General features: G+C 42.0%; 1 protein-coding gene across 1 annotated transcript in view; it reads right to left on the bottom strand.

The window, feature by feature from the left end:
• The window catches only part of LOC129815114 (A disintegrin and metalloproteinase with thrombospondin motifs 9-like), a 67,346-nt gene that overhangs the window by 21,651 nt on the left and 28,286 nt on the right, over positions 1-17,409 (bottom strand). The window contains exons 24-29 of the mRNA XM_055868491.1: positions 12,130-12,237; positions 11,868-12,035; positions 9,196-9,471; positions 8,175-8,336; positions 7,662-7,838; positions 48-215 (exon numbers count right to left, since the gene is read on the bottom strand). Of these exons, the coding sequence (XP_055724466.1) occupies positions 48-215; positions 7,662-7,838; positions 8,175-8,336; positions 9,196-9,471; positions 11,868-12,035; positions 12,130-12,237 (1,059 nt within the window). The remainder of the gene's footprint in view (positions 1-47; positions 216-7,661; positions 7,839-8,174; positions 8,337-9,195; positions 9,472-11,867; positions 12,036-12,129; positions 12,238-17,409) is intronic.

The following is a 17,409-nucleotide window of genomic DNA, read 5'->3' as shown; positions in this document are numbered from 1 at the left end:
GATTGGTGGTGGTAGCATGTAGTGTTTATTTCAGGTTTAAAGAGTACCTCTCCCCAGCTCCCTGTCTTCCATTTGGGGCAGCGGCGCCCCCGGCAGCTCCTCTCCTTGCTGGGTTGGGTCAGGTGTTTACAGTTGTCCTCTGGAACAGGTCGACCGGATCGGGTCACACAGCTCACCTTACGGTTCTTCGATCCTTTACCACATGCGGCAGAGCACTGCAACAGGAGGTCAAGAGCAGGTCAAATGTAATAAATTGTTTATAGATAGGGGGTGTACAGAGATCAAATACCAGAACAATGTAAAATACTAGATGACAGATGAGTATAGTATAGAACACTTTTATCATTCACTTGATTAGTTTTTCAGTCTACTTCTTCTTGAGAACAAGATCACATGTACAGGGCTTCAGAGTACACAACAGGTTAGTGACATTTTTATTAGCAAATACGGTATGTAACATGAGGTGGGACATAAGATCATGTGAATAGGTTTGAAACATACATTTAGCACGATGACAAGACTTAAGATATTAATGCACTGCCATTTACACACAAAACAATCTCTACAGTATAGCATTTTAGATTTTAGAGAATGCAAGCTGAGCGTACAGAAATGTGCGACGGAAGCGGAGGCCCCTCTGTTAAACGGATGAAGTCCACAGAAGGTAGAGTCATGAGAGCCAAGCAGCACACAGTCACCAGCCACGTTCACATCCAGGTTCATTGAGCTGGCCCAGGTCTAACTCTGTCTGACAGGCAGGCACCCCACACACCAGCACCCCCCAGCACAGTCAGGCGCTCCCAGGCCTGTGAGTTCAGTGGGGCTGTTGGGTTGGGGTTGGGTAATCAAAGCGTCTCAGAGTGTGAGGACAGATAGGATGCGACAGGCCCTGGGTTGAACGAGTGCGTAGCCCAGCATGACGGCACTGCGCTGCCCAGCGAGGGATCGCGCCGGACAGGAACCCACAATGACCTTTCACCTCATTTAGGAGAGGGAGGGCGGGGCTAAATGTCACCAGAGCCCATAGGACAACGAATGGCTCAATAAGGAGGAAGTTACCCCCCCGGAAATGACTGTAGAGATGTGAGCGCCTTGTGAATGGATATACATCATAGGCATTTCATTTTATCTTAACAAATTAAAACAAAAGCACAAAATGACAAGGAATGACAAATATAATGTTACTAAAGTCATTTAATTTAAGGGATTGATACTGTTTTACATGTTTAACCACAGACACCAATTTCATATAATAAACTTGATTGAAAATGAAACCTTCATTCGAATGTTAGTTTATTCCATTAACAAATCGAAAATGAAGCCAAAACACCAACAATGTGTGATTACTTGCTGTATTTTTTTGCTCTAATGAATTTCAATACACATAAGAGAGAACATTTAAATGTGAGTACTGTACTGTATGTGTTTTTTTTACATTTAGGCAATCTGACTTAGTCGCCCAGATGTTCCCCACATGCATACATCTGGTTAGAGGCTGTTATTGGGGCCCAGCAGTGTGAGAGTCTGTCACCAGTTACAGTTAGCCCTCCTTTATAATAACCACTTGAGGCCAGATATCAGTCTGCATGAGAACTTGAGGCTGCGTTTACACAGGAAGTGCAATTCTAATATTTTGCCCCATTATTGGTAAAACAGCTGATCCAATTGGTCAGAAGACCAATTCATGGAACAAAGATCAGAATTGGGCTGCCTGTGTAAGTAAACACACCCTCAGAGCGTGCAGCACACTTCTACTTTTAAGGTGCAGTCATTGTCCATCTATGGTGTTTTAGTTACCATAAAAAATGTGATACTATTGATTCACCCCTTGGCCTATGAGCAGATGTTATAGTGGTGTTGGGAATTTGGAGTGAGGTAGACATGAAGAGTACACACACAGGCTATGATCATGGTCATGGAGGGCCATTTAGGAGAAATAGCATTTTACAAAGGTTTAAATCATTTAATAAAATGCATTTACAATGAGGGGCACGCAGACAGACTGCTGCTTTTTAAAAGTCAGACCATTCCTCAAAGTTTGATATACTCTTTAAATGCACTTTCCAGCCATATTGCTCTGCACCAATAACGTTCTATTACCTTGGGAATCATTACAACACTGGGGAAGTAAATCACCAACCAGTTCTGTATATCCACAAATTCTGTGGGTATGCACTAGACACCTTCCTTTCATGTACTTAGCTAGTGTGCGTGTTCCATGCTGGAATTTACCCTACAACCTACCACGTGCACACCATTTAATAAACTAGACTCTATATTTTAGCATACTCCGAGTGAAATGTATACTTTCATGTCAATGTAAACTGTAATCATCACAAAACTACCTTTAATCTACAACACTATTTCCAACTATCACACTTTTTTCAACTATCACGCATTCAGACACAATTTTATTGTATTATTAGATCAGATGCTTTTATTACAGTGTCAAATAAAACAGTGGCCTCTGACAGACCACTACTTGTGCCTAAAATACACCACATTCCGATGCCTGTGTTCCGTCCTGGAATTCTAAAGAACCCAGGCGACAGGGCCTTTCGGGCCCCCACAGACAACAGGGCTTTCCCGGCTTTTTTTCCTGGGATCACAGCCCTTTCCCAGAAGCCCATCCATGCTGATTAGATGTACAGGGAAGGGGCCCCTCCCAGATCAAACGTGACCCTTGACCCCCAATGCACTCCTGTATTGTCTTTCTGACGGGCTCTCATTTGAGTCACTGTCACTGGCCCCCCGCCATCGGAACAATGTCATCAACCCGCCAGTGAAAAGAGAGGCGGATGAGGGGGCGACGTAGTTAAAGAGAACGTGTCGTCAGGCGCACAAAAAAACATGTCAGCCATTAGGGATGAGCATAGTAAATGGGAGTCCTTCTAGCCAGTGTTACAGAGAATAAAGATTTACCTTGGTACGAAAGGCATTGAACTCTGGCAGAAACAGAAAAATCATAATTGCTCAAAGAGATCACTGGGTCCCTGACCTCATAAGACAACAGAGATATTGCTCAGTGATTTGTACATTTTCATTCACTGAAAACGCCCCTTTCAAAACACGAGTTAGAGAGCTCAAGTAATGCTCTCTGCAGAGATAACTTGCAGAGAATTTCCTATCTAATCCATAGTTGATTTGGTTAACTATATGGCCCACTTCCACTTCCATAATCCTACTGTAATTAGTGTAAAGCCAAAACCGGTAATCTAAAGGCAATCTTCTTAATTAAAGCACAGACATGTTGATGAGATTTTTAACAGGACTACAAGGTTGCCTGTGGTAGTATAAGTGAATGTGTTCACTTCACTGTTAGTGGTTCTTCATGGCAATTATCTCATTCAATAAAACTATTTTTAACAAAGTGTTCCAGAGTGTAGGTATCAGATATCCATACAATAAAACATGCTTCTGCACGCTAAATCAACTAGCTAGAGGATTGACTAGCAAGGAAACAAGTATAAATGGATGCTTTGGAACTTAGTTTGAGAATAAGCACTTGCTCGTGAATCGTGAACATGATATTTTACGGTAAATACTATAAATGAAAGAAACATTGGTTTTTTATAGTATCTCTACTTCACTTTAATAGTTACCTTTCTGTGAGCGAACAAATTCAGCAAGTTCAAATAAAATTAAATATTGACATGACATTATAATGAAGTAGAAATAAATACAGATAATTACATAAATATGCACAAATGTCCTTGAAACCCAGACTAATACTGCCATATGGAATGAGAGGCATAGAGTATTTTATTTCAAGAGCCTGTTCATATCATCAAACACATTGTAAATGCATCATGCCGTACTGCTAACATATGCACCCTAAACTCCAACAAGGAGCCAAGCTGTAATTTGTGGCTCTAGATAAAATAATACAACTGTGTTTTATTCTACACATCAAATGATCGACAATTCCACATTGCAATGAGACTTAATGCGTGTGGAGTTGTTTCAAGTAGGGTAAAAAGTTACACACTCTTATTGGATTTGTCATAATCAACCCAAACCTTATGCTACCTTGTCAATACTCATATGGAGACTGTTAGAAATGATAGTTTTTCTTTAGTGAACAAGGTGTGGTGAGAAATACACTCACTTCCTGCTTGAGAGCGGTGTTAACAGGCCCTTAAAATAAGGTGTGATGTCTGCAACTTATGCACACACATTAATTACCAGGAGGTTACAGTTAGCCTTAGGAATGACTGGGTGGGCTCCAGGCAGAGGTTGCGCCTAACCACAGGTCCAAGATCAGTTTTCAAAACATAGACCCTGGATCTGTGCTTAGGGCCAACATCCTTGGATGGCCTTAACATCATGATGAATGAGAATGAAAATGCAGCCCTCCAGCAGAAGATAAAGGCGGGTGGGGTTAATAGAGAATGAGGTAGACACATATGACTGGCTCAGAGGATGAGCTCCAGGTATATAGAACACTATAAACTCTCCCTGTGCTCGCAGGTACTGACTGTGTGTTCACAAAGCTAGGACAAGGAGCATTCTCTTTCAGCTACAACAAAAATAGGTTTGTTGGTGAATAAATGGAACACACTTCAAAAGTTATCTTTACCTTTAAAAAAAAGCTATAACACATTTTCACCTAACATAACTACTTTTTTTTTTTACATAATCAATAATCAACTCATCATGAAAAAAAAGCAAAAAATTGATTATGAAAAACGACTCAAAACAACAGGTGTTTACATACATATCTATGTCACAATAGACCGTTTGTGACTAAGTTATTTTTGTTATTTTTTTATGTTTACATCTCATTTCTCCCTTGTTTTGCAAAAGCACCATTGTACGTATCATAAGTTAATGGCTAGTTGAGTTGTGTTTATTCTAAGTGAGGTATGGTTGAGCATAGCATATTTTCACATGTGTATTGAGCACTGGTAAACACACCAAAATAAACTATTTACAAAGCGAATATATAGACATATCTAACAAGACATAAATACACTCATATCAAGCACCTTCTGAGCGGTGGGCCTTGGACCTACTGGTTGGGCTGGGTGCTTATGTCTGTGCTAGTAAAAAGGAGGGAATCTGGGTCAGGACTTCAAGCTGTGGTAAAATGACTATTACCTTGAAGAATCACATAATATATCAAGTAACATGGCTATCACCTTATTCTACAGTCCTATTTCAGCTGGTGTTTACCTGTTCTTTACTGAGAAACACTATTGTTTCTTTAAGAATTTGGCATAATTGGTAACTAGCCGGCCCATACATGACTAAAAAGTAATTATCAGTTCATTACCATGTAACTACCATTTTACGACGTAATTTCTGAGTAAATAACAGTGGACTGTAAAATAAGGCAGAAACATAAGATAATTGCTAACTTCTCTATAATTAATAAGGAGCAATCTGCCATTGATACATCAGTTTTTTAAACTTTTAAATATGTAAGCTTGTTTCACCCCTTTGTTGGTGAACAATGTATTTGTAAACAAAACACTGTATTAAAACATGATTAAAACATGGATGGTCAGTCCATGCATCCATAGATCTGTCTATGACTTTGACAGTGATTACATTTCTCCAGCCCCATCCCTCAGCTGTTTACTGAAACAGTGGTGGGCTGGTGCTTTGTTATTGTTTGAACTGCAGATTGCCCCTTTAAGACCAATTGAATTCTTACAGTTATGATGGTCAATAAAGCTTTAGCATCAGAATGATATATATAGTGCCTTCGGAAAGTATTCAGACCCCTAAACTTTTTCCATATCTGTTAGGTTACAGCTTTTTTATTATTTATTATTAAATTGTTTTTTCCCCCTTATCAAATCGACACACAATACCCCATAATGACAAAGCAAAAACAGGTTTTTAGAAATGTTTGCTAATTTATAAAAAGGTGAACCTTCACCACTAGTCTGAGGTCCTAAGCGCTCTGGAGCAGGTTTTCATCAAGGATCTCTCTGTTCTTTGCTCTGTTCATCTTTGCCTTGATCCTGACTAGTCTCTCAGTCCCTGCCACTGAAAACTGAAAAACATTCCCACACATGATGCTGCCACCACCATGCTTCACTGTAGGGATGGTGCCAGGTTTCCTCCAGACGTGACGCTAGACATTCAGGCTAAAGAGTTCAATCTTGGTCAATCTGTCATGTGCCTTTTACTGTGGAGTGGCTTCCATCTGGCCATTCTACCATAAAGCGCCTGATTGGTGGAGTGCTGCAGAGATGGTTGTCCTTCTGGAAGGTTCTCCCATCTCCACAAAAGAACTCTAGAGTGCTGTCAGAGTGACAATCGGGTTCTTGGTCACCTCCCTGACCAAGGCACTTCTCGCCCCGATTGATCAGTTTAGCTGAGCGGCCAGCTCTAGGAAGAGTTTTGGTGGTTCCAAACTTCTTCAATTTAAGAATGATGGAGGCCACTGTGTTCTTGGGGACCTTCAATGCTGCAGAAATGTTTTGGTACCCTTCCCCATATCTGTGCCTCGACACAATACTGTCTCAGAGCTCTACGGAAAATTCTATCGACCTCATGGCTTGGTTTTTGCTCTGACATGCACTTTCAACTGTGAGACTTTATATAGACAGTTCCAAGTCATGTCCAATCAATTGAATTTACCACAGGTGGTCTGCAATCAAGTTGTATAAACATGTTAAGGATGATCAATGAAAACAGGATGCACCTGAGCTCAATTTCAAGTCTCACAGCAAAGGGTTTGAGTACTAATGTAAATAAGGTCTTTCAGTTTTTTTTATATTTAATATATTTGAGAAAAAAATCTAAAAACCTGTTTTCGCTTTGTCATTATTGGGTATTGTATGTAGATTGCTGAGGATTAAACATTTTTTTTTTTAGAATAAGGCTGTAACGTAACAAAATGTGGAAAAAGTCAGAGGGTCTGAATACTTTCCGAAGGCACTGTATATCTCTAGAGTACAAAAGAAATTATATAGTCCCAATGGTGCATTCACTTGGACTCTTTCCAGGTTATTTTCTTTGCCACGTGTAAAAACTATGAATAGCACCAACACTTGAGTATACTGTATCTCCATTATTTGGGTGTTTACAAAAAAAAACAAGGCATCTTAAATTCCTCACATACAGAAACATTCATCAATATTTGCATATAAACAACGATTGACTGTGTGCGAATACAAAGAGGTAAGACAGAAACTTTGGAGGTTAAAGCTACTGTATATACAAAGGAAACCAAGAAGAAAATCTCTTAAGTAATAAATTATATTTTAAAACAATATCTTACAAACTAGCTTTGATTCTGAAATACCAACTGATCCTGAATTTTGAACACTGACTAAGACTGATAACAGAGAAAGTGTTCTTATGGTCACAGCCTAAGCGTTTCATATGTTGTACTTTTTGGTGTGTTGTGTGTATTGTGTGTTTATTTTTTCTCTTAAGTGCAACAGAAATCAATTCCCATCTGTCTCTAGAAGGATGACCATTCTCAGGCACCAAGGGAAAGGGTAAAGGTGAGGTGGAGGTGAAAAATGGAGTTTCCAGCATGTAAGTCTACAGAACCATCCTTCTCCCTCAAGTTTAATTCTTTGTTTGTTTTGCCTTGTCATGCTACACAGTTTAGTGGTGAAACGCTGTGTGTGGTGAAATGAGAGGACTGTTAAAAAAAGAGGGGGAAGAAAACAAAAGGGATATATTTACGAGCGTACCGAGCTCCATGGGTCTGTGCTCCAGTGGGGGTTAGACGGGCACGACTGAGTATTGCACTGCTCACGGTCGGGCGGTTTGTCAAGAATCTCACAGCTCAGATCGTTAAAGCGCTCTCCGTTGGGCCTTTGACACGCCACAAGCCGTGTCTTTATTCCTCCCCCACACGGCTTGGTACACTGCAGGACAGAGCAGAGGTAAGAAGGAGTGTGTAGACAAAGTCGGGACAGTTGATTCACGCCATTGTTTATCTAACGTACAGTATGTCATCCCCACCCAACATACACCTACCTATCTAGGACATCTAACCCCTAATTTCTAACCTTTAACCCGTCACCCCCAACACAACCCAGGAGGCACATGAAGACATACAGCCCAGCAATTTCAGAAGAATGGAATTCTAGAATAATAACCGCTGTCAGAACGCCAAGGTTCATCACGATGGGATGAAGTCATCAAAGTGCAACTAAACCCTGCAGTGTATCAGTGCTGTAGGGCGAATTGTGTTCTCTCACCTCTCCCCAGTTCCCATAGACCCACTGTGGACAGGGTCCGGACTCACAGGAGCGCTGCTCGATGGGTTTGGAGCGCTCCTCACAGTTATTGACAGCATAACCATTCTCATCCTGGCAGACAACCACACGCCTCTGGAAGCCGCCCGCACACGTGCTCGAGCACTGACGTGACATGGAGGAGAACACCGTTTGAGACAGATGGATAACACACTCTCACACATACAGGTATGTGTGCACTAACTCAGAGACAAGCAAGTAGACATCCAAACACTAATACATGTACTCATCCATGCAAATGTATGGCGCTCATCTATAGACACATACCCCACTCAAACAATGGGTTACAACAAGAATACATTTACCAAGAAACAAAGTGTCACATACTTCAGACCTTTGCACATACACACATCAGCTACAATGAAACACATGCACACACACAAAGACCAACACACAATTTTTAAATAGAAATGATAACACACTAACATACAGTATGTGCAAAAAGGCTCCCATTGACAGACAAGTATAAAAAAGCACAAATACATAATTCTTGCAAGTGTCAGATTGACCTCAGAGACTATGTGCTTTAGGAAACTGGATGGATAATGCACTGCTATATTAAAACACATATCCTCTGGAAAAGGAAGGAAGACTCCCAAAAATAGCCCTTGCTATTTCCTATGATCTTTTAAATAACACCAGCTATTTGGGGACACAGATTGCTGTGCAACTAACTGTAATACCCCCGTTTTGAATAACAGCTATACAATAGACTACTCACTGCCAAAACCATCAGCAAAAACTCATTGACTTCTTGGGTTAGGATACATGATGTTGTTACATCACAGACAGACAGCCTCATAAAGGTCAACATCAACACAAGACTGAGATAGTGCTCAGCTGTGCTGCCTTCCCACTTATACGATTGTAATGGCAGACCACTTAGGTTGTATGCATTAATGTAATGTTAAGGAACCTAGGACACCAAGATGATTGTAAATGGTATCCAGTGTAAGAAACTCACCGCTCCCCAGGGTCCTGTTCTCCACTGGTGGGCCTGGGCTCGCCCTCCACCGCGCCCGTCGGCAGTCGTGGGCAGGTTATTGCGGGGGCCTCCGCTGGGTGAGGGGAGGGGCCGAGAGTCACTGGAGCGGGCAGCAGGGCACTGGGACATGGCACACTCCTGCTCTGTGGCCGGACGGTCATCAGCGTCACACTCCACTACGTCCACTATCTGATCACTGAAGTTCACACACACCACCTGGCGCGTGGTCTTCCCCTGCCCGCAGGATACAGAACACTGTGCACACACACACACACACACACACACACAGGCACACACACACAGTAAGAAACAAAGCATATAAACACAAACAGAACTTGCTGCAGCAGCTTAGGTCAGTGTCTTGTCTCTTTAAACATGACTGACCCCTGTTTTAAGATCTTCCTTAAAGAAAATGAAAGAGAGCTTCTGCCAAAAACTCATGCTGCTCCAATTATGTCTGGCCAAGTGGAGTAAACTGGACTGTATCTATCTTGCATAAGACCTGGAATTATGCAACAACTGTCCACTGTACTGTACTGTACCATGCTACTGAGCCAGGGATTACACTGGCCAAGGGTTTACTGTCTAGGACTCAACAATGCTGCCTATTTCAAATAGGTGTGGATATTGCACAAGCATCTCCCAATCCGAAAAATGGTGTAGTTACTGCACTTTAACAGGCCCTGTGTAGGCCTATGCACAGGTTAAAACTACAACACTTAGGTTGCTTTTACAGTTAGGTCTTATAATGGTAGAACAGCCACTAAACTTCATGGCCTAACTGGGACATCCGCCATACCATAGCTATCACTCCCTCCATCAGGGTTCATTTCCGGTTCCATTCCATATCAAGAGCGTGTTAAGTGAACGTTTAGAGTCAGAGCGGTCTCTCTCTGTGGCTCTGTTTGCTATGGCCTTGGGCTGAGCTGCTTCCTGCCTGCCTGCCTGGAGCCCACTGAGTTACTCTGGAATAAATAAGCAGTCAGAGAGACCCTCCCTCCCACAGCCTGTATCTAGCTATCTGTGTGTGTGTCTATGTGTGAGTGAATGTGTGTCTGTGTGTATTCGTGCGTGTGTGTGTTTGTGCATGGTGGCCATAACTGCAGCATGGTGGGAGTATGACTAGTGCTCTCTGTCTGATGAGAAACATCTGCAAACAAGGACCCTAGCCCCTCTCTCCAGCCCCTTGTTCCTCATGCGTCCCACTATCCCCTTGCCAACCCTCCAAACACACCAAAGCCTGTTTCATCTCCTCCTCCCCTTGGACCAGAGAAACACACAATCACACAAAGTGATTATGAACAGTGGTCTGAAAGGTTCAAACCACAGCTAAACAAACCTGAGATATTATAATCCACTAAGCTGGCTAGAGATTTCATTGTGAAATACAACTTAATGAACAGTGCCGACAGAGCATAAAATGGTAGTCAGATTTCCCTCTCGAAGAGTTCACTATGGAATTGAAGGTTAAAGGCCCAGTGCAGTCAAAAACTTGATTTTGCTGTGTTTTATATATATTTCCACTCTATGAGGTTGGAATGATTAGTTAAATAAGAAAGAGAGTTTCAAATCTCTCTGCCAATAACAGCTAGATTTCAGTTTTCCCCTCCCCACTTACACTACATGACGAAAAGTATGTGGACACGTGCTTGTTGAACATCTCATTCCAAAAACATGGGCAATAATATGAAGGTGTTCGATTGGGTTGACGTCAAGGCTCTGTGCAGGCCAGTCAAGTTCTTCCACACCGATCTTGACAAACAATTTTTGTATGGACCTTGCTTTGAGCACGGGGGCATTGTCATGCTGAAACAGGAAAGGGGCTCCCCAAACTGTTGCCGTAAAGTTGGAAGCACAGAATTGTCTAGAATGTCGTTGTACGGTGTAGCATTAAGATTTCCCTTCACTGGAACTAAGGGGCCTAGCTCCTCTACAAACCTTTACAGTTGGCAGAGTTCTCCTGGCATCCGCCAAACCCAGATTCATCCGTTGGACTACCAGATGGTGAAGTGTGATTCATCACTCCAGAGAACGCGTTTCCACTGCTCCACAGTCCAATGGCGGCGAGCTTTACACCACTCCAGCCGATGGAAACCCATTTCATGAAGCTCCCAACGAACAGTTATTGTGCTGACGTTGCTTCCAGATGCAGTTTGGAACTCGGTAGTGAGTGTTGCAACCGAGTACAGACGAGCTCTTCAGTAAGGCCATTGTAATGCCAATGGGGGTCTACGGAGATTGCATGGCTGTGTGCTGAATTTTATACACCTGTCAGACATGGGTGTGGTTTAAATAGCCGAATCCACTCATTTGAAGGGGTGTCCACATACTTTTGTATATATATTGTAGACCACTCCCAGACAGTCGTAGCAGAATTCTTGCTTGAGAATGTGCTCTGTGCTAAAAAGCAATTATTATAATATTTGGACCATTTTAATTGAAAACAATCACGGTAAGGTACATAGTTGTTACTCAGAAATGATTTGATATTGAGATAAAAACGGCTGCATTGGAACTTTAAAGAGATTAGTAATGGATATATGGATTTTATATCCTTAGCCACAAGACCCTGTAGTAATTACAAATATTTTAAGTGTACATGGTAAATGCATTAAACATTGGTGGTTGATTGAACGAAAGTAGTTACTTACAGATGTCCATTCAAGGACCTTCCACTGTCCGCAGGCCACTACAGAGCACACCTCCCTGGCCGGGGGCTTGGCCAGGTGGGAGCAGGCAGAATCCTCCGCAACCCCACCCTGGTTGTCACGGCAACTGACATAGCGCATCCGGGTCCCTTTGCCGCAGGTGGCGCTACACTGTGGTGGAGATAGAGGCAATTAGTACAATTGTAGTACAATACAGTAGTATGTTATTGCTTCATTGAGTGGTGGAGTAACTGATAGAACCAACCTGTGTCCAGGAGCCGAACCTCCACTGGGTTTTGTGTGGGAGGTGGGAGGGCACTTTGGTACCCGGGGGAACCGGGTGGCTGATGGGACACTGGGTCAGTTCACAGTCCTACAGGGACAACCATACACATTCATTAAACCAATTACAGTGACAGAAACACATCTACTTACTGTGCAGCTCTGACAAGAGTGTACCCATCATCAGACTAAAAGTAACAGTGTTACTCTGACGGATCCCAGAAATACACAGTGTTAAACCACTCCATCTGAATAACCTGATGCCTGTCATAACGTGTCACAGTGGAGAGGTATCCCAGTCTCCAATGCCAACACTGGCGTGTTACCGGGCTCCTCCTTCTTCAGCCATGCTCTCCTCCCCAGAGCAATCTCATGATTGCTTTGACCCCCTAGTTCTGGGTTGAGCAGAGAGGTGAGCAGAGAGGGGCCTAACTTAGGTATAGTTGTGTTAAAGAGGGCTCCACATTCCATACTCATCCTCTGAGTGGAAATAAACAGGACACTGGCAGCCAGGCAGGCTGGAGAACACAGCCTCCGCAGCCTTACACTAACACAGTTAAATACATTGTAAAACATGGTGGTGGGGGTGGAAATGGTGGGAATAATAAGAGAAAGAATGAAGGAGGCAACCAAGACCTGTCTATGACTGTGGGTGTGTGTTGATGTATGTGCATCTTTATATAAATAAAGGGGCACCATTTCAAAATGGTTAGATATACATTTAAATTTGATTTTCTTGCAGCTTCCCATGTGTAGTTACAGGAATAAAAGTATAGATAGGCACAATGAGACCATAATTCCACCTAGCAACAACAAAACATTGTTCAAAATATCACAAGAAACACTGCCTGTTTCTTTGTCATGCCTAGTTGCCAGGTCTTTTAGTGCTTTGGTTAAATTCTCTATCATTTAAAGCCATGCCAAACATTCCTGGACAACGAAAAGATAAACAACAGCATTTCTATATGTTTTAATAGTGAATATAATAATATAATATAATGAAATAATAATAATACAATGGGTTTTGTCAACAAAATCATTGACAATAATAATAACCAATAATGAAATCATTATAATCAGTAAACTCTTCAAGCATTGTGTGTGTGTGTGTGTGTGTGTGTGTGTGTGTGTGTGTGTGTGTGCGTGCGTGCGTGCGTGTGTGTGAGTGTGCGTGTGAGTGTGACTGTGAGTGTGCGAGTGTGTGTGTGTGTGTGTGTGTGTGTGTGTGAGAGAGAGAGTGTGAGAGTGTGTGGGTCTGTGTCTGAAAACTATTATTTCTTCCTCTGTCTTTGTTTCCTCCTCTCCTTGCCTTTCCTTGAAAGTGCATTGCAGCCGGAGGGGAGGAACCTTCACTCCTCTCCCCTCACTGTGCTTTGAGAAGGAGGTGAGGAATGGGGTAAACAAGGGGAGAATCTCAATTGCATTTCCTTGATTGCTCACGTCCTCTCTCCTCACCTCCTTCTCAAAACCAATTGGATAAGAAGGTGAGAGGGGAAGGACCTCTGAGACGAAGAGAGGAGGAGCGAGAATGCAATGAATCAAGAAAATGCAATTGAGATTCTCCCAATGACAGAGGAATTTGACAGCTATTAAAGCCCCCATGCAGTCTTTGTAATTGTATTTTTAAATCATCACTGTATGTCTAATAAATCACTGTGTTTATTTGATGAAAATAACTCCAAAGAATTTTTCATTTATTTCCCTGAGCCTCCTTTATGTCCTTGAAATGCTCAGATTGATCATGTGGGCGTTAGGAAACAAATGTGAAGATATTTACATACACAGCCCTGATTGGCTGATAGGATGGTCTAGAGCCCACCCCCTTTCCCAGATGAACAGTCATTGGTCTATGATAATCATATCACATTATGACGTCATGATGTGGGCCAAAAGTTCCATCCCACCTGAACAGAAATTCCAGACATTTTTTTCAAACAGCTCTTACACAATAAGGGCATTATTATAATTTTCACAATTTCAGAGTTATATTTCGACCTCATAGGGCCCGGAACGATGCCAATATCACGATACTCATTAGTATCGTGCCAAAGAAGCAAAACACTTAGCGGATTTAACTTCTTTCGGAAAACAGCCCTAATGTTGGATACAAACACCATTATGTTGTCATCCAGAGTCACATGCATTTATTTCCCAAGCTATACAGTAGCACACAATATTTTACATACAGCAGGTTTTTAAAGGACCAAAGAGTTTGGTCTGCTTTGTGTTAAAATGCTTGCCATGGAAAAAATATTGCAATACTGATATCGTTCCGGCCCTACCTCATAGTGTGTGTGAAAATCTCATTAAAAAACAGACCAAAATCTTGTTTTTAAATGCACTGCCTCTTTAACATTTTCAGACAGTTCCAGGCTGACTGACTGACTGCTCGACTATAATACCCATGGCTTGTCCAGAAACAATACCCATGGCTTGTCCAGCCCCTACTGCCCAGAGTCTAGACACTTCTGGAGATCTGAGAGGGATTGATTGGTGGCGACATGGTGAGAGCTCCACCTTACTCTCTGAAAGACTTGGTGGAAATTTGGCGGTATTGTTTACATCTGTCCAATCCTCTCAGGTCTCCACAAGTGTCTAGGATAGGGGCTGCTTCTGGACAGGACCGCACAACTCTCCGGACGTGTGGTGGACCTACAGCACGACTCAAGGCATTGGTTGGATGTTTCATTCCATTGCTATTCACACCCACGGCACCCTACCAGGCAGATCAGACAGTTCTGGGTAGCTGAACACAGTCTCCACCATTCACACCCGTACTTAATTCCAGCTAGTTAGATGTGCAACCACTGACAAACTATAGCTACAGTAGGGCCGTATCTTTTGTCTAGGAATAGATAATGTTGTTCATATATGTGGGAAGTAGGGTTGCTGAGGGTGCTGCAGCACCCCATGAAAAATCGGAATAAAAAACATATATTACTAAAATGTTGTCGATTTATGGGGGACATTTTTTATCTTCACAAAAGTAGTGCACCGGGCCTTTACTAGCCCTGTATTATCAGACCGATATAGCCGTCTGTTGCGCAGGCAAATATTATAACATTTTTGTAAATTACATTTTTTCACAAAAGTAGTGCACTGGGCCTTTACTAGTCCTGTATTAGCGCACCAATATAGTCATCTGTAGCATGGGCAAAACAGTTGGAAGGGTGAAGTCCTACTTTGAAAGGACAGGAAGTGTTGGCTGTGCACTTAACCAATGACAGGCATTCCATATTTAACCCCATCTACATGTGAAAATGGAAATGTGAAGTATTTTTGGGGGTTTCATATGCAAAAATGAAAAACAAGCCATTTTTCTTCTTCTATTTCTAGTCAAGAACGACTAAACAAGACATTTTCAATTTTCCGATTGCACCATTTTTACTCGGAAAACAATGATCAAACAGTGGCTCAAACAGTGAGCCACTTGGCAGTCAAGGGAAGCCAGGCTTCCCCAAAAAATGTACCAAGAAAAAAATAAACAAAATAATGTATCTTTCGTCTCTGTTTCCAAAATTTCCTTCAATTCACAACAGGCTGAATGTATCTCACCGGAGAAAGAATCCGTGAACAAAACAGCGCTCCTCTGTCTCAGTATGTGTAGCCCACACAAGGTAAGCCAGCGAGCATTTGGCCTCCCTTGAGTATTTAAAAAAATTATAATAATAACCAATCAGCATTGCGCTAAACTGAACAAGTTCAGCTATGAATGGTGCTAGCACACCAAAACAAAGTGTCAAGGGAAGACAGTTTGGATTTGGTTTCACACCAATCACATCATAAGCCAAACGTCATTGAATTGTTGCATCTCATTATGCTGTTGTCCATCGGTGGGTAGCTAGCTTGCTAAAATTGTCCCTTTCCTAAATTAGCCATGGATGGAGATAGGGATTTGGACTTAATACTTTTTAATAAGTTTTACTTAATTCTCTGTACTGTCCAATGATTAGAATGGTGATTGTGATCCAACCATTAATGAATACATTGTGCCCCTGGCCTGAGAGGATGGAAATTCAATATGGAGCTAGATGTAGAAGGCTAATGTTAACTAGCTGGCCTGGCGCAAGTTAGGCTGGCGCGCAAGCATTTTAGCCAGGTAGACTAGGACGACAAAAACTTAAAGCACGTACTGCATGGCAGAGTCATAGACCGTTTAGGCAACATGAACTAGGAGGGTGACATTGGCGTTTCTCTACAATTAGGGTGAGTCAACACATTTTCTTCTACTTGCAAGCATGCACGTACGCACACACACACACACATAGAAATCAGTGCCAGGTAAAGCCGATTAATATTACATTTACGTTTATTGGACTAAATTGTTTTTGGTATCTTTTAGTTGTCACTGTATTAGACTAAGCATAGGTGATTCGATAATGTTGAAATGTTACATTTGAAATGGTGCTGGATCGGCACCTGTTTTCTTTGTGACTTGTGGTAACTCTCTGTGGTTCTAAATCAATAGGTGTTTAGTAGTCCGAAAATGTCAGGAACATTAACTTGCTTGACCATGCTGTTGGTCATGTAACATGCAATACGCTTTGTGGACTCCACAGAACAGATGTTGCTCTCCAGTTTTGTGATGAAACAAAGGTGTGGTTGAATTTATTCTGCCACTGTGTCTTCTTATTGTCTCGGCCTTTAGGCATATATATCACAGTGTCAAGGAATATGAACTATGCGTTGTTTGCTTATAGAGCAAACTACACAACTATGACAAAACACAGGTTGTAATATGGCTTTTATAGGGGGGCCTCGGGTTCCCCGGTGATTTTACACACGCACCGCTACTGCGATCAAAACGTACACGGACCTTATGTAATCTTACCTCAGGAATGTTGACATAATTGTCACGCCCTGGCCTTAGTATTCTTTGTTTTCTTAATTATTTTAGTTAGGTCAGGGTGTGACATGGGGAATGTATGTGTTTTTGTAGTGTCTAGGGTGGTTGTAAGGTTTAGGGGGTTTATTAGAGTAGTTGGGTTTATGTTTAGTATAGTAGTCTATGGTTGAGTGTAGGTATCTAGGAAAGTCTATGGTTGCCTGAATTGGGTCTCAATTAGAGAGCTGGTTATTGTTGTCTCTGATTGGGAGCCATATTTAAGGCAACCATAGGCTTTAGCTGTTTGTGGGGAATTGTCTGTGTCGTAGTGTTTTGTGTCAGCACTGAATTTTGTATAGCTTCACGGTCGTCTGTTCTATTTGTTGTTTTGTTTTTTCCTTCTTTAAAAATAAAGAAAATGTACTTTCCACGCCCTGC

This window comes from Salvelinus fontinalis, chromosome 18, assembly GCF_029448725.1.
Source record: "Salvelinus fontinalis isolate EN_2023a chromosome 18, ASM2944872v1, whole genome shotgun sequence".
NCBI lineage: Eukaryota > Metazoa > Chordata > Actinopteri > Salmoniformes > Salmonidae > Salvelinus > Salvelinus fontinalis.
This window is presented reverse-complemented; position numbering and strand designations above follow the sequence as displayed.